Source organism: Ochotona princeps, chromosome 2, assembly GCF_030435755.1.
Source record: "Ochotona princeps isolate mOchPri1 chromosome 2, mOchPri1.hap1, whole genome shotgun sequence".
Lineage (NCBI taxonomy): Eukaryota > Metazoa > Chordata > Mammalia > Lagomorpha > Ochotonidae > Ochotona > Ochotona princeps.
Genome location: NC_080833.1, coordinates 31,876,636 through 31,894,121, shown reverse-complemented (window position 1 = coordinate 31,894,121; position 17,486 = coordinate 31,876,636). Strand labels below are relative to the sequence as shown.

Genomic DNA, 17,486 nt, shown 5'->3' with positions numbered 1-17,486 from the left:
ATTGCATTGTTCTTTTGTTGTCAGTTATAATAGTTCTTCATATATTCTAGATATCAGTCCTTTGTGAGCTATTATGATTTGTAAACATTTTCTCTAATTTGAAAGGTTCCTTCTTCACTGTGTTTTGTCCTTTGATGTGCAAATTTTGAATTCTAACGTACACGAGTTTATCTGTTTTTATTTTTGTGGTCAGTGCTTTCTGTATCACATCCATAAAGTCATTTGCAAACTCACTATCATAAAGATTTCCCCTCGTACTTTCTTTTGAGCATTTTATACTTTTAGCTCTTATGTATAGGTCCTTGATTCTTTTTTTTTTTTTAAGATTTATTTATTTTATTGCAAAGTCAGATATACAGAGAGGAGGAGAGACAGAGAGGAAGATCTTCTGTCGGATGATTCACTCCCCAAGTGAGCCACAACGGGCAGGTGCTTGCCGATCCGGAGCCAGGAACCTGGAATCTCTTCCGGGTCTTCCACGTGGGTGCAGGGTCCCAAAGCATTGGGCCATCCTCAACTGCTTTCCCAGGCCACAAGCAGGGAGCTGGATGGGAAGTGGAGCTGCCGGGATTAGAACCGGCGCCCATATGGGATCCCGGAGCATTCAAGGCGAGGACTTTAACTGCTAGGCCACGTTGCTGGGCCCCCTTGATTCATTTTTAAAATTAGTTTTTTCTTTTTATATTGGGTTGTCTGCCTTATTTTAGTAACTCTTTTTGTTTTCTGACTATAAGTCCTTTGCTGAGTACGCATTGCAAACATCCATTGCCAGTCTGTGGTTTTTTACTCTACTATCAGGATATTTTGGTGGCCAGAAGTTTTAAATTTTAATGAAGCACAATTTAGCAGTATTTCCTTGCATACTGTGTGATTATGGTTTTCTTAATTGTGTAAGAAATCGTTGTTAATCTAAATTCATGAAAATATTTTCTGGTGTTTCTTTAAAAAAAAAAAGACGTAGTATTTTTATTTGAAAGTCAAACTTTGGGGATGGGGGAAAAAAACGAAAAAAGTTTTCACCTATTGGTTCAGTTTCCTAGGTGGCTATGATGGCCAGCACTAGGCCAGACTAAAGCCAGGAGCTTCATCCAAATCTCCCACACAAGTGGCAGAGGATCCAGACACTTCGGCCATCCTCTGCTGCTTTTCCCAGGCCATTGCAGGAAGCTGGATTGGAAGTGGAGCATCCAGGGCTTGAATTCATGCCGATATGCCAGCATCACAGGCAGTGGCTCCACCTATTACACTGCAATACTGTCCCTTGTTATGTTTTCTTCGATGTGCTTTTATCATTTAATCTTTTTATATTCAGACCTATCGTCCGTGTGAGCCAGAGGTTCCGGGTTTTCTTTTTGCCCAGTTCGATATCCCATTGCTTCAGTACCACTTATCAGAAATATCATCATCACACCTCTCCCCAACCAAGTACAATATCATTTTTTCTAATTTTTTAAAATGTATTTATTTATTTTTTAAATTGTACTTCTGTTTATTATTATCATTTTATGATACAGTTCCACAGGCCATGGATTTCCCTTATTCCCTCCCTAAATTCCCTCCCCCATCTCTGAGTTCCCCTATATCATTACTATAGTATAGTTCTTCATACACACTCCTATGTCCATGATTGAGGGCATGGACAATGGCAGAGAATCCAGCATCCTATTGTCAAGATATAGTATCCAGTTTCATTAGGAGTGCAGCTTAGTCTGGAAGTAGTGATGCATACTGCATTGTATCCTCATATCTGGATATGATAGTCTTCATTACACAATTACTGTACATTCCCTTAAATGAAAAGCCACAAAGCAAAATCAACAACAGGAAGAAAAAAAGAAATTAAGAACACAATGAAGTTAAATACCATGCTACTGAATGACTAATGTGTCCCTGAAGAAATGAAGAAATGAAACAGATCTGTATGATCTATAAGTCATTGAAGAACTTAATCAGAAGAAAGTGTTTTGAAGAGGTGAAACTAACAAAAAAAAATCAAAATCCATGAGAAATAGTTTCCACTGATCTTTGTTGGTGACATGTGTCTCCTGTAGGCAACAAATAGATGGGTTTTGTTTTTTTAATCCAGTCTAATAATCTACTACATTTGATTGATGAGTTTAAGCTGATTACATTCAGGGTTAATATGAATGGGTGGTAATTTGCTCCTGTCATTCTAGCAATGGGTTGTTCATTGATTTAGTCTTCTGTTGTTATTTTACTGGGATGTTCTTCACATTTACCTTTGGTTTTGGTGGGTTTTATTCCTTTTCTCTGTGGAGAACATCTTTAAGTATCATTTGTAGGGCAAGTTTGGAAGAGGCATAGCCTTTCAACTTTTCTTTACTGTGGAAGAATTTTATTTCATTTTCAAAGACAAATGAAAGCTTTGCTGGGTGCGTTATCCTAGGTCGATATTTTTTTTTTCTTTTAGAATCGGGAATTTGTCATTCCATTCTCTTCTGGCCTATAGGGTTTCCTGTGAGAAGTCCCCCGTGAGTTTAGTTGGCATTCCTTTATATGTCAGTTGATTTTTTTCACTTGCACATTTAAGGATCTTTTCCTTATGTTCAATTGAAGAGAGCTTGATTATATCATGTGTCACGGTGAAGACTGCTTTTGGTCAAGACTGTTGGGAGTTCTGTGTTCCTCCTGGATGTTGTTTCCCAATTCTTTCTCTAGATTAGGGAAATTTTCCCTTATTATTTCGTCAAATACATTTTTAAACCCAGCTTATCTTTCTGCACCTTCTGCCACTCCCATAACTCTTATATTTGGCCTTTTAATAGTGTCTTTCGGTTCTTGAATACTTTTTTTAGCCTGATCCAGCTCTGTTTCCAGCTTTTTGTTTATTTCCCCCTGGTGACAGGAAATATCTTCTAATTTTGAATTTCTTTCTTTTGCCTCCTTCATTCTATTTTGGAGACTCTCCACTGTACTTTTAATTTGCTCCACTGTATCCTTAAGTTCTGATATAGCAGCTTTCATTTGATTCATTTCCAGTGCAACATATTCCTTTAATTCCTTGAATGCCCACTTTACATGCTTCTCGTTGTTGAGAAGAAGTTTTATGATAAGTGTTTTGAATTCTGTGTCCCCCATTTTCCCGATGTCTTCCTCAGTTAACTCTGAGGTTGGCAAAGGGTTTTGCTCCTTTACAGGGGAGTCTTCAGTAATATTCATTGTGCCTTTGTCTCTTCTTTTGCTCTTGGTCATTGTATTCCTAGTTATCGGAGTCTTCTCCTTGGGGCAGGTTTCTAAGCTGTGTCACCCACAGGTCTACAGTTGGATTTTACTTATTACAGTTGGTACACAGCTCTTTGTTTGCAGTCATTTGTGCCACTCCCTCCAGCAAGTTCCAGGTCTGGGTTCTTATGTTAGGTTTTCACCACAGTTTCCACAGCCCCAACTTGTGGCTCGCCAGTCTTCACCTCCTATGATACCGTGCTGAGGCTGCACCGTTGTCTGCACAACCTTTCTCCCACTTCTGGTTGGAGCAGGTCCCAGGATTAGGGAGACACCAGGTATCCCATATAGCTCGATTGTTGGTGGTGTTGATCTTACCGGAACCTGTTGGCCCTTAGGTCTGAGGGCCGCACAGACCTATTTTGACCCATCCGATGCCGTAGTCGGTATTATTTTCCTGTGGGACCGAGCTCAGTGCATGTGCAGCTCAACACTGTCCCCACAGTCTCAAAATCCTTTCCACACTCTACAAAATGGCACCTGATGTGCCACCGCTAGAGTTCTTGATCTGCTGGCCATCAGATCTGAGGCCTACCCAGACCTATCTTGGGTGGAACCTGTCGGATGCTACGTTGTTGCAGTTTGCTGAGCCAGAAATGAGTTCACTCTCAGCTCAATGCATGCAAAGTCCTGTTCATAGCCCTTGCCTCCTTAACCAAAATGGTGCCTGACACAGTTCTAGGAGGGTTATGAAATCCACCCTGTTCCCACATTGCTCGTCCAGGATCTGATGCTCTGTCTCAGCTCCTGGTCAAATCAAACAGACCAGCAAGAGGGGCAGTTCTTTGTCTGGATTCACCTCTGGAGCTTCCGGTAGATGTCCCTTCCCACCTGGTTGCTGGTGGAGTTCTGGCTGTGGTGGAGTTTAGATTGTGGCTTGCTGAATGCCACTGGGGTATCAGTCACTGCAACACCACAGCATTGTGTCCGCTGCTTTCCTGTGTCTGTCAGTCTCCAGGTACCCCTCTGCTGTTGTTCTGTCCTTGTTCTGTCCTCTCATATTTCCTGGAATGTGCCCTCTCTGCTTCACACTGGCTAATATTTCTACATCTGTTTAAACATGTCCTTACCCTATTCTGCCATCTTGATTCTTCTACAATACCATTTTTAAAATAAATCAACTAATTTTTTTGAAAGATTGAGAGTTGCCATCTTTTGGTTAACTCTCTAAATGCCTCCAATAGCCAGGACTGTGCCAGGCTGAAGCCAGGAGCTGAAACTCAATCTGGGTTTCCCACAGCCGTGACACAGACACACCTGCTAGAAACCTCCCTGCTGGCTTCCAGGAAGCTGGTTTACCAGGAAACTGAGGAGCTGGACCCCTTTATTAATAAATCAGATGACGTTGTATCGTTGTATGTATGCGAGTGTTTGAGAGTGTGCATGTGTGTGAGAGAAAGAGAGAAACATAGAGAGATGCTTTTTTATTCTGTTGTGTTTCTATTGACTTTTGTCTATCCTTGTGTGGATGCTACACAGTCTTGACTGTTGCAGCTTTATAGTAAAGCCTATAGTTCATGCCTGCATAGAGAAAGCTTATGTAATACTTGCAGCCTGAGTAGATACAAGAGTGAATTGCAGAATCATCCTTGTAACTGCATTCACTGCTAGTACAGTTGAATCCATCTTACTGTATGGCCAGAAAGGATGGAGACCATGGGCAGCCCCTACATCCATATGCCCTCATCTGCTCTCCTGTAGTTAATCGTACAGTGTGTCCAGATGTGTCACAGGGTATTGATACTGTCCCTCATCATAAACAGAAGACCATTAGCCACCTAAAGAGCTTGTAGGCATGTGTGCCTTTATCACCAGTCAGTTGATTATAAACAAAATGCCAGCACATGAGCAGCTGGAGACCTGCGGGAAACTGACAATACAGCTGGCCACTGCAGCCTGGATGGACGACAGGTGCATCTCAGGTGGCACTGATGAAGACTGGCAGAACAAACACGACCAGAAGACAGGTTTGCTCAACCTGCCCAACTCTCGGCTCAGCCTTTGTTCTTCCTGAAGCTCTTTGCCTGCCAGCACTTCCTGGACCACTGCAGATAAAGAGGTCAAGTTCATTTCATGGTGCTCCTTGAGTTCTCACAGGCGTCCAGGTGCCTCTATTTCAGTCCCTACAGGGAAAAGCAGATATAAATAAATGATGAGACAGGTGTGTGGGGAGATAGGTGGATCTGTAACGATGCCTTAGATTTGTTACTTCCAAGCACTGGAGCTTCAGCGGGTCTTTGCTGCAATTTCTGGGCTCAGCTCACTTTCGTCTCTGGGAGCAAGGCTTAATTAAGCACCATAGCTACGTTTCTACAATTGGAAGGCAAAGGGAAGCTCTTAACAAGACCACCCAGATAGAAGGCTGCTAGGAACCAACCATACATGGTTTCCCACAGTGTCAGGACCATGCTTCAGGGGCTGGCATTATAATCTTGTAACTAAATCCTTGCCTTGCATGCTCCGGGATCCCATGTAGCACCAGTTCATATTCCTGCTGATCCACTTCCATCCAGCTCCCTCCTTTTGGCCTGGAAAAGCAGTGGAGGATGTCCCAAAGCCTCAGGAACCTGCACCTGCATGGGAGACCTGGAGGAAGCTCCTGGATCCTGGCTTCAGATTGGCTTAGCTCTGGCTGTTGCAACTACTGGGAGAATGAATCAGCAGACACGAGATCTTTCTCTCTGCCTTTCCAGTAAAAATAAATAAATCTTTTTTAAAAAAAAAAAGACCATGCTGCAAATGTAGGACTATCCAGGACTGGCCTGGCCCCAGCTGCCTTGAGAACCTCCATTGGAACATCCCCAGGGGCCAGGCTGCACCTGTGTGTCACGGCAGTGTGAGGACATCCATAAAAACACAGAGGCCAGAGCCCTTTCCAGAGCTTTCCCCACATGGCCCAGGAGGTCTCCGAGCATGGCCAATGGGACTTCCATACTGGAGTTAGGGCAGCTGGGTGGCAAGTGGAGACATAGAAGCATTCTCCTCCCCCTCATTCCTTAAATGTCAGATGGAGTCAAATGTCACCTGATGGCCCAGGTACAAGTTCTGGCTCTGTTATTTAGCGGTTTAGCAAGTCTGGGTCTTAGTTTCCTCATCTGGAAAAGGAGAAACAATCCTAGTAGCTGCCTGCTAATGTTATTGTGAAGAACACAGGAGCTGATTCGTGCATTGCCCTAAGATTAGCCATTGCACACAGAGTTTGCTTTTTCAGTATAGACACAGAACATGGCTCACAACACCCTCCCATGAGTAATCAGAGCCACAGAGAACCAGGGCTTAGTCTTGACCTTGGTGGACCTGATCAAATTGAGTTCTGGCCACCCCATCACTTGGTCTTGAATGTGAAACATGTTCCTGCTTTCCACAGGGGTGTCCCTGGCACTACATCCTCTCTAATGATGTCAGTTTCACCTAGGTCCCTGGGCTCTAACAGGAAGATAAATACCAGCCAGCTACAACTCAGCTAGGATTTTGCCAAGGCCTTTCCTTGCTACAAATGCAGTTTGTTTTTTTGGCCAGTGTGCAGACATGCCTAACTCTGTCTGGGCTGTGAAACTGAGAGGTGTGGAAGGAAAAGTAGGAGCACAAAGACCACAGTCACCCAAGGGAAAAGACTTACGAGCCTTCCAGACAATGAATGATCCATTACTCATTGCTGCAAGAAGAAAAAAAAAGCATTTATAAAGGAACTCAACCCTCAGGTTAACATGGTCATGCGATGTGTTCCATAGGGGGAGGGCTTTACTCTAAGTGCAGGTGCATGTCATTCATTACCCAGGGAAGATTTCCTGGAGAAACTGGGACCCTGGGAAAGAATGTAGGCCCCAACCACCTGAGCTATTCAGGCTAATACCAGAACCCTTGGGGGTGTCCCAGGTGTCAGCCTGCCCTTGACATTCAGGTCCTGGCCCTGTCTTTCCTGTCTGATCTGGGGAAATCAGCTTCAGTAAGAAGATAATGCAAGTTAAAGTTCAGCATATTTAGGGCATATGGAAGGTGCTCAGTCAACGCCTCCAAATGTGTTTCCAATTTTACCCAGCGCTAAGTCATGCAGTAGACACTAGAAATAGTGTGATGGGTAAGGGCCAGGCCAAGGGAGACAAGAACACCAGGAAAACAGGTTAAGTCCCCCAGGTCTGACCTCAGGTGATATCCTTCCGGGACTTCTCGGGGAAGCAGCACCATTTGAGCTACTAAGTTAACAGAGCCTCTCCCGGACAGCACTGGCTTTCCTTGGGAACTCAGGCCGTGCCTGGCTTCCATGGTTGCATCCAGGTCAGAGGGTGTAAGTGCTGGGGCTCTTGGAAAGCCTGCCACTCACCTCTGCTCACCCCACACTGTTGGGGCAGGGTGGTGCTTCTACCTGTTTTCCAACCAGAGCTCAACCAGATGTACTTGGCCCACTTGAGCCTTCACAGTTCTGGATTTGTTCTCATCGCTATTGGGCCCAGAGGACCACAGACCCACAGCTCACCCTGAGGTAGTAAGGGGTGGTCACCGGGTTTTTCAGGCCCCAGAGCTGCAGAGCCAGGGGTGGCCTGCTCTGTGCTTTGTGGGAGCTACGTCTCCCACTTGGGCCATGTCTGTTTCCATCCACACATTTTCACCACATCTTCCTTTGTCTCCTTTTTCCTTCTGATTGCCAGGGAGCAGCAGTGAGTGGAGGCAGAGAGGAGGGAGGGTCAGCAGAGCGGGAGGGCCTGAAGAAGTCTGGACTAGATTGCCCTGGGCTAAGTCTCTTTGCAGCGGGAGCTATTGAGTTCCTGTCAGAGGAAGAGAGGCCCTGGGAAGAAAGGTGGTTCCACGGGAACCACCAGCTTAGAGGAGCAGGGAAAGAAAGCTTACAAGCACCGGAATTCCTCCAAGAGGCAGTTAGAGGAGCTTCGTCAGCCACCCCAGGGGCCAGGCTGCTCCTGTGTGTCACGGCAGTGTGAGGACATCCATAAGAACACAGAGGCCAGAGCCCTTTCCAGAGCTTTCTCCACATGGCCCAGGAGGTCTCCGAGCGTGGCCAATGGGACTTCCATACTGGAGTTAAGGCAGCTGGGTGGCAAGTGGAGACATGGACGCATTCTCCTCCCCATCATTCCTTAAATGTTAGATGGAGTCAAGGCAGTGATGGAAGAGAAGGGAAGGAGTTAGCAAAGGAAGGAAGGGGAAATAGGCCATGAAGGAACAGATAGAAGTACTCCAGAAAGCAGTCTTACACAAAGCCTGAAAATCATCAGGGGAAAGACAGATGGCATATTTGACCATATAGAGTCAAACGTTTCCTGCCAGGGCCTCAGAGCTGGGCCCTGTGCTGGCTCGCTTGCCTTTTGTGCAGGATGAAGACTCACCAGTTTCACTCTGTGTGACCTGCTGGTTCCTCCCTCCAAGGGTGCAGGCACTAGGCCCCATTCACAGTTGTCACGTAGACATTGACCTCATGTCAATGACCTGCCAGTGATGCTGGTCAGTAAGTCACCTGATGACATAACAGTCACCTGACTGGCTTCCTTATCCCCCTGCCCCTCCCACCTGGCCCTGGAAATTGCACCAAACTCCACCCACTGGGCACTGGGGCTCAGCAAAGGGACCACCAACCACTACAGGCCAGATGATGTAGGGGGCCTCCAGAGCCATCACCCAATGTGAAATCATCACCACCCATCCATGCCACAGGAGCCATCTGTCCATTCATCAAAAGAAGTAAAGTATATCACCAGCTAGTGGTCCTAGTATAATGATCTGAGGTCCTAACAAGAAAAGGTCAGTGAAACTAGTAAGTACGGTCCCCTGTTATTAAGCAGCTGATGTATTCTAAGGTCTCCCCCAGTATAGGGGCCACCATCCTCGGAGGCCCAGCTCAACCAGGAGAACAGTTCTTCTGCCAATGAGGCCCACCTTGTCTGACTTTCGGGTGGCTAGGCACTTTTGTCCACCAAGCTTGGACAGGTGCATACAATCTGGGCAACTCCCCTGTTCAGATCCTGGGTGGCTCCTGATATTCCTGTCTGTAGTACCTGGAGTCATAACAATGCTTCCCAGGAAGATGGCACTGGAGCGGGGCTCACAGGACGTGGCTTGGTGAGGTGGGACGTGAGCCTGGCTGGGACATCAGGGGCACCAGGTGGTGGCCCAGCCCTGGTGTTGTTCTGTGTGATTTTTTGGAGAAATCACATCATGCTTATAGACCTCAGTCTCCTTTCAGTAGGTGAGAGGTTGATGTAGAAGAACTCTCTGGAATCCACCAGAAAACATGGTGGGATGTCAGTCCTCACAGCAAAGATCAAGTTCACAGCAGATGCTGAGAGGCAGTTGGGCTGTATGCCGGTTCTCAGTCCCATAACAAACATTGGTTGTAAGGGTGACCATTTGTCCCAGTTTGCATGGACGGTCCTGCTTTGTTCCTTTTGTCCCTCCAGGCTTAGCAGCAGTGTCCCTCTCATTCTCATGGGCATCCCAGTCTGAGTGTCCTCCACAACCACCCTGGTGACTTGGATGCACTGTTTGTGTCCCAGAGTCACCTGTGGCTGAAGTGTTGTTTCCCATTGAAGAGATGAGGCACCGCGGGCTGAGAAACTCACACCCACCCCAAGGGGATCGCAGAGCCCAGGCCCCTGTCCCTCACTGCCCTGCCTCCTGGCCCCAGGACCCCACAGGGCCCCAGAACTCAGAAACCCCTGGAGACAGTTACCTGCCCCCAAGGCAGCAGCAGGTGAGGGGAGCATGGGCAGTGCTTGGGTATATGGAATTGGGATCTGTGGGTTCCCCTTGAGATTCAGCTCTCAAGGGTCTTAGGTGAATCTAATTCTGAGTCCTGGCTGCCCAGGCTATGGACAAGTGACAGTAACTGTCTTATCTGTTTGTGTGTATGTGTGTGCTTATGTCAAGCAGAAGAGCGTGACTTCTCCATCAAGACTGCTGCTCCCTGATACGGGACCACAAGGGGAGAAGAGGCCAAAGGGAGCTGTCCCCCGCCTCCAGCGTGGCATCTCTAGTGCCGGCACCAGGGATGACTGGGCCATGGACACAGATAGCACCAACCTTCCACTGTTCACACAGCACACGGGGGACTTGTAGGGACCACTTGCCACTGCCAACCACAACCATACAATGGCAATACTGACATACTCCATGACGCACTCCCAGCAGACACCCGGGCAGGACATGCTGATGTGTTTCCTGTCAGTGAAGTAGAGGGCCACGCCTCACCAGTATGACCTGCTCTGAGGACACTTGCGGCCAGTGACACTTGCAAAAAAGAAAAAAAAAGGTAAAACTCCCAAAGCCGTCTGGGGTGTGGCTTCCACAGCTCTGGGCCAAAGCTGGACACCTCCCCAGGACACTGGGATCATTCATAAATGCAGCCTGCCAGGACACCTCCCTAAATAGCATCTGAAGTCTTTTCGAAGGTCATGGATCCTGAACAGAGTGCTAAGGGCACCAAGAAGGCTGAGGGAAGTCCACGGAAGCGGCTGACCAAAGGAGAGGCCATCCAGACCAGTGTTACTTCCAGTGTCCCCTATGTGGGCAGTACCGTGGCTGCCACCCAGGAGAGCCCACCCCAAGAGCTCCTAGCCCCGCAGCCCTTCCCGGGCCCCTCTTCGGTTCTCCGGGAAGGCTCTCAGGAGAAAACGGGCCAGCCACAGAAGCCCCCAAAAAGGCCATCTGTCGAGGCCTCGGTCCACATCACCCAGCTCCCGCAGCACCCTCTGACACCAGCATTCCTGTCGCCCGGCAAACCCGAGCATCTCTTAGAGGGAGCCACGTGGCAGCTGGTCGACCCCATGAGACCCGGCCCTTCAGGCTCCTTTGTGGCCCCTGGGCTCCATCCTCAGGGCCAGCTCCTCCCTCCTCACGCTTCTATCCTGCCTGCTGAAGACCTGCCTGGTATTCCTAAGGTCTTTGTGCCCCGGCCCACCCAGGTCACCCTGAAGCCCACCGAAGAGGCCCCCAAGAAGGAGAGGAAGCCCCAGAAACCAGGCAAGTACATCTGCCAGTACTGCAGCCGACCCTGCGCCAAGCCCAGCGTGCTCCAGAAACACATCCGTTCACACACGGGCGAGAGGCCCTATCCCTGCGGCCCCTGCGGCTTCTCCTTCAAGACCAAGAGCAACCTCTACAAGCACAGAAAGTCCCACGCACACCGCATCAAGGCAGGCCTGGCCTCAGGCATGGGCAGTGAGATGTACCCCCCGGGACTGGAGCTAGAGAGGCTCCCTGGAGAGGAGTTCGAGGAGCCTACCGAGGGAGAAAGCACAGACTCCGAAGAGGAGACAGGTGCCACATCCAGTCACTCAACCGAGCTCTCCCCCCGGCTCAAGCACCCACTGCTCACTAGTGGTTTGTATGGCTCTGCGAGCCACAGCTCCAGCCACGAGCGCTGCTCCTTGTCCCAATCCAGCACAACCCAGTCACTCGAGGACCCCTCTGCATTTGCTGAACCCTCCTCTGAGCACCCCCAGAGCCACAAACCTGAAGACACCCACACGATTAAGCAGAAGCTGGCCCTCCGCCTAAGTGAGAGGAAGAAGGTGATTGATGAACAGGCTTTCCTGAGCCCAGGCAGCAAGGGCAGTACGGAGTCGGGGTACTTCTCCCGCTCCGAGAGCGCTGAGCAGCAAGCCAGCCCCCCTAACACCAATGCCAAGTCCTACGCTGAGATCATCTTGGGAAAGTGCGGCCGCATTGGGCAACGGACCACCATGCTTGCCACGGCCACCTCCACCCAGCCCCTCCTGCCCCTGTCCACTGAAGACAAGCCCAGCCTCGTGCCACTGTCCGTGCCCCGGACACAGGTGATAGAGCATATCACAAAACTCATCACCATCAACGAGGCCGTGGTGGACACGAGCGAGATCGACAGCGTGAAGCCCAGGAGGAGCTCTCTCTCGAGGCGCAGCAGCATGGAGTCCCCCAAGTCCAGCCTCTATCGGGAGTCCCTGCTGCCCCACGGCGAGAAACAATCAATGCTGAGCCTCCAGCATCCACCCAGCACCACGCCCCCTGTGCCTCTCCTGAGAAGCCACTCAATGCCTTCAGCCACCTGCACTCTCAGCACCCCGCACCCCACCTTCCGAGGTAGCTACTCCTTCGACGACCACATTGCTGAGTCCACCACCCTGAGCCGCAGCAGCCAAGCATTTACCTCCCACCCCCGGATGCTGAAGCGCCAGCCGGCCATTGAACTACCTTTGGGAGGGGAGTACAGTTGCGAGGAGGCAGGGCCAAGTAGCAAAGAGGCAGCCTCGAAACCCTCAGACGAGCCAGAGCCCAAGGAAAGCGAGCTTACCAAAAAGACCAAGAAGGGGCTGAAGACTAAAGGGGCCGTCTATGAATGTAACGTCTGTGGTGCTCGGTACAAGAAAAGGGATAACTACGAAGCCCATAAGAAATACTACTGCTCAGAGCTGCAGACGCCCAAACCCAGCTCTACGGGTTCTCATGTGCCTCCCGAAGCCGAAAAGGGCCAGGCTGAGCATGAGCCATGGTCCCAGATGATGCATTATAAGCTGGGGACCACCTTGGAACTCACACCCTTGAGGAAGAGGAGGAAAGAGAAGAGCCTTGGGGATGAGGAAGAGCCACCCCCCTTCGAGTCGACCAAAAGTCAGTTTGGCGGTACTGGGCCATCTGAGGCCGCTCGGAACCTTCCCCTGGAGTCCACCAAGTCACCAGCAGAACCAAGTAAATCAGGAGCCCCTTTGGAGGGAGTCCCAAGCTTCCAGCCGAGGACTCCGAAGCAGGGGTCCGGTTCGGAATCAGGGAAGGAGAGGAGAACGACATCCAAAGAAATCTCTGTGATCCAGCACACCAGCTCCTTCGAGAAGTCAGACTCCCTGGAGCAGCCTGGGGGTGTGGAGGGAGAAGAGAAACCCCTGACCCAGTTCTCGTCGTCCCAGACCGCCGCCTCCTCACATGTACGCCCACCGCACTCGTTGCAACCCAAGTTGGTCCGCCAGCCCAACATTCAGGTTCCCGAGATCCTGGTGACAGAGGAACCTGACCGGCCCGACACGGAACCCGAGCCACCACCGAAGGAGCCCGAGAAGACAGAGGAGTTCCAGTGGCCCCAGCGCAGCCAGACACTCGCCCAGCTCCCCGCGGAGAAGCTGCCGCCCAAGAAGAAGCGGTTGCGCCTGGCAGAGATGGCCCAGTCGTCGGGCGAGTCCAGCTTTGAGTCGTCCCTGCCTCTGTCTCGTAGCCCCAGCCAGGAAAGCAGCATCTCTCTGAGTGGCTCCAGCCGCTCCGCGTCCTTTGAGAGAGATGAGCATGGGAAAGGCGAGGCCCCTGGACCCTCATCCGACACGCGCCCCAAGCCCTTGGGCACCCACATGCTGACTGTCCCCAGCCACCACTCGCATGCCCGGGAGATGCGGAGATCTGCCTCAGAGCAGAGCCCCAACATCTCCCATTCCACTCACATGGCCGAGACACGCAGCAAATCATTCGACTATGGCAGCTTGTCCTCTGGGGGTCCTGTGCTGCCGGGCCCTGTGGCTTTGCCAGCCCCAGCAGCTCCTCCTCCAGAAAGAAGGAAGTGCTTTCTGGTGAGACAGGCTTCTCTGAGCAGACCTCCAGAAGCTGAACCGGAGGCTACCCCCAAGGCAAGACCAGAGAGTGAGGAACCACAGCTCTCATCCTCCGGAAAGCCTCCCACCAAAGGCCTGCTGCCCCAGATCTCCTCCGTGGGCCCCTCGCACAGTGGAAACCTGGGAGGCAAGGGCCAGCTGCAGGACAGGCCTCCAAGGGCCTCTCCACTGCCCTACGCAGAGGCACTGCAGGTGCTGCATCACCCCATTGCCCAGCTGCCCCTGCCAGAGAAGCCGTACCTGCCACCACCTGTCTCCCTCTTTTCCTTCCAGCATCTCCTACAGCATGAGCCAGGGCAGTCTTCAGACTTCTTCTCCACCCAGGCCATGTCCAGTCTTCTTTCCTCGCCTTACTCCATGCCCCCACTTCCTCCCTCTTTATTTCAGGCCCCACCGCTTCCCCTGCAGCCTACTGTTCTGCACCCAGGCCAGCTCCACCTCCCTCAGCTCATACCTCATCCTGCCAACATCCCCTTCAGGCAGCCCCCTTCGTTTCTCCCGATGCCGTACCCCACCTCGTCAGCACTATCCTCTGGCTTCTTCCTGCCGTTGCAATCCCAGTTTGCACTCCAGCTCCCCGGAGATGTGGAGAGCCACCTGCCCCTCATCAAAACCAGCCTGGCCCCGCTGGTGACAGGAACCACTGGCCTCTCCTCCAGCACGGAGTACAGCAGTGACATCCAACTGCCCCCTGCAGCCTCCACAGCCAGCTCCTCAGCACCCACATCAGCCCCTCCGCTGGCCCTACCCGCTTGTCCCGACTCCATGGTGTCCCTGGTAGTTCCTGTTCGCATTCAGACCAATATGCCATCCTATGGAAGTGCGATGTACACCACCCTGTCCCAGATTTTGGTCACCCAGTCCCCAGGCACCACAGCAACAGCGTCTCTTGCCAAGTTTGAGGAGCCCCTGACTAAGGGGACAGCTGCACATGGGGCAGGCGTGTATGATGTTGAGCCTGGACCATCTGGGTTAAATGAAGAGCAGAGGTTCCCGACTCCCTACCTGAGAGTGCCCATGACATTGTCTGAAAGAAAGGGCCCCTCTCTGTCATCAGAGAGTGTCCTGAGCCCAGAGGGAAGTGCATCCACAGTAGGGGGAAGCAAACGCGTCCTTTCCCCGGCTGGCAGCCTGGAACTCACCATGGAAACTCAACAGCAAAAAAGGGTGAAGGAGGAGGAGGCTTCCAAGGCTGAAGACAACCTTGAATTGGTGAAACCATGCAGTGTGGTGCTGACCAGCACTGAAGAGAAAAAGAGGCCAGAGAAATCCCAAGTAGGCAGCCAGGGCCAGAGCAGGAGGGAACTAGAAACACTGTCCAGCCTGTCCCCAGATCCAGCTAACCCAAAGGAAGTCCCTCCCCTCCCTCACCCTACATTGCCTCATGGGACAGGCCCAGGCTCAGAAGCTCTGAAGGAATATGGCCAGCCCTCCAGCAAACCTCACCGAAGAGGGTTGCCCCTGCTGAGTGTGAAGAAAGAAGATGCCAAGGAACAAGCTGACCTCCCTCCCTTAGCACCTCCCAGCTCTCTGCCTCTGTCAGAAACGCCCCCAAGAACAGCCAAGTCGCAGGAAGGTATGGACTCAAAGAAGGTACTGCAGTTCCCCAGCCTCCACACGACTACTAATGTCAGTTGGTGCTATTTAAACTACATTAAGCCAAATCACATCCAGCATGCAGATAGGAGGTCCTCTGTTTACGCTGGTTGGTGCATAAGTTTGTACAACCCCAACCTTCCAGGGGTTTCCACTAAAGCTGCTTTGTCCCTCCTGAGGTCTAAGCAGAAGGTGAGCAAAGAGACATACACCATGGCCACAGCTCCGCATCCTGAGGCAGGAAGGCTTGTGCCATCCAGCTCCCGCAAGCCCCGCATGACAGAGGTAAGCTCAGTCTTGTTCATCTTCTCACCACTGATGACCAAAGCTCTTGCTGAGCTTTTAAAGCCATGTTGTCCTCTGGTTCCATTTGCAGAACTAAAGCCAGTTTTCTCTGTGGTAGTTGTTAACTGCTCACCTTAAAGGAACCATGTTAGCTGGCTTTGTCAGTGTGTCCTTCACATCATTGGAATGGATGCTTTTCCATAAGTTAGTTGCAACATGATAATACTTTCCCACAACCTGAGACTGTAAAATCAAAGATACACTATCAATAAGCCCAAAGCAATTTTCCAAAAGACCAAGTTGGAAAACTTTGCCAATGGAAATGCCTATAGCGATTTGAGAACTTTATTCCCCTCCAGAATCCAATGATCTTCCTTGTCAGGTTCTTCCTTGCCTGCTTCCTCCCTGTTCCTGCTGTTCCCATTCTCTAGCACCACTTGAAATATTCCCATTTTCAGAGATTCTAGAGTTTGACATAAATGACTCGGGAAATAGTCCTTCTTTCTTCTCTGTAACTAAGATTGTAAGCAGCTGGGCTGTACTATCCCTCTATTCCAGCTGGAACTCTCTGTGCTGGAGCCCTCATGCTGATCACTAGACCCTCACTCAGGGCTCATGTTGACTCCTTCTTTGCCTCTCACTGGAGTCTATATTAGCTAGAAAAATGACCTAGTCCCCTGCAGGTTCAAAATCCAATCATCACAAATTTGCTTCAGGCAAAAACACCACTGTACTTTCATGAGACCAGCCTGAATTTCCAGGCCACAATATGCCACACAGAGCTGACGTTTGTGTGATTGCTCTGGTCCTGTTCATCTAGCAGCCTCGCTGTGCTGAATGCTTAAACCCAGCAGCCAGTGTTCACCCCATCTGTGGGGGTTACCTAACCATCTCCAACTTATAGATGAGGGAGCTGAGAGTCCGAGGCTGACAGAGGTCAAGGTTGCGTGGCCAAAGTTTCAGACCTGTCTAACTCCAAGGAGTCTTGTTTTTTTATTTTATTTATTTTTCTTTATTGGAAAGGTAGTTTGACAGAGAGAAGCAGAGACAGAGAGAGAAAGATTTTCCATCTACTGGTTTACTACCCAAGCGGTCACAATGGCCAGAGCTGAACCAATGCTAAACCAGAAACCAGGTGCCAGGAGCTTCTTCTGGGTTTCCCATGTGGGTGCAGGTTCCCAAGGTTTTGAGCCACCGTCTACTACTTTCTGAGGCCACAAGCAGAGAACTGGATGGGAAGCAGAGCAGCCAGGACATGAACTAGCACCTATATGGGATCCTGGGCGTGCAGGGCAAGGATTTAGCCACTAAGCTATAGTGCCAGGCCAAGTTTTATTTTTAAATTACTTGGGGAAGGAGAACTCTAAAATATGCTTACAGTTAAAGACTAGACCCAGCCAAACATAAATCCTTAAAACTAAATGTGAGTTGTAGACAAGTGAGTAAGGCTGTGCTCCAAAACTTTCCTGATATCTCTGCCTCCATTTCTTACAATGGAGCACATTTTGTGCATTGTATTTGTGCCTCGCTGGACTGGAAAGCCGTTGCAGAACTACTTTCTACCTTTACTCCCTAGATGTGTGTAGGCATCCCTGAGCATGATTTCCACTTTTGCCACAGGAGTCACACTGCTCTGCTCACCAGTGTTTCTTACTACCAGGGTTTCTTACCATCCCAAGATGCTGTTGTAATTATGTTTACACTTAGAAACTGTTTTGTGTTCTAAATATTATGGCTTTTATCCTCACAATCACTTCTAGAGTCAGTGTGTAAATCAGCTTTTTA

At 50.1% G+C, this 17,486-nt stretch overlaps 1 protein-coding gene across 4 annotated transcripts in view; it reads left to right on the top strand.

The window, feature by feature from the left end:
* The window catches only part of HIVEP3 (HIVEP zinc finger 3), a 473,613-nt gene that overhangs the window by 421,203 nt on the left and 34,924 nt on the right, over positions 1-17,486 (top strand). For 3 of the 4 annotated variants that reach the window (XM_058679706.1, XM_058679694.1, XM_058679698.1), the window contains one exon: positions 10,123-15,701. In XM_058679706.1, the coding sequence (XP_058535689.1) occupies positions 10,644-15,701 (5,058 nt within the window). In that variant the 5' untranslated portion in view covers positions 10,123-10,643. Of the gene's footprint in view, positions 1-8,786; positions 9,008-10,122; positions 15,702-17,486 lie in introns of those variants that run through there. The other variant, XM_004591684.2, reaches the window with a different exon arrangement.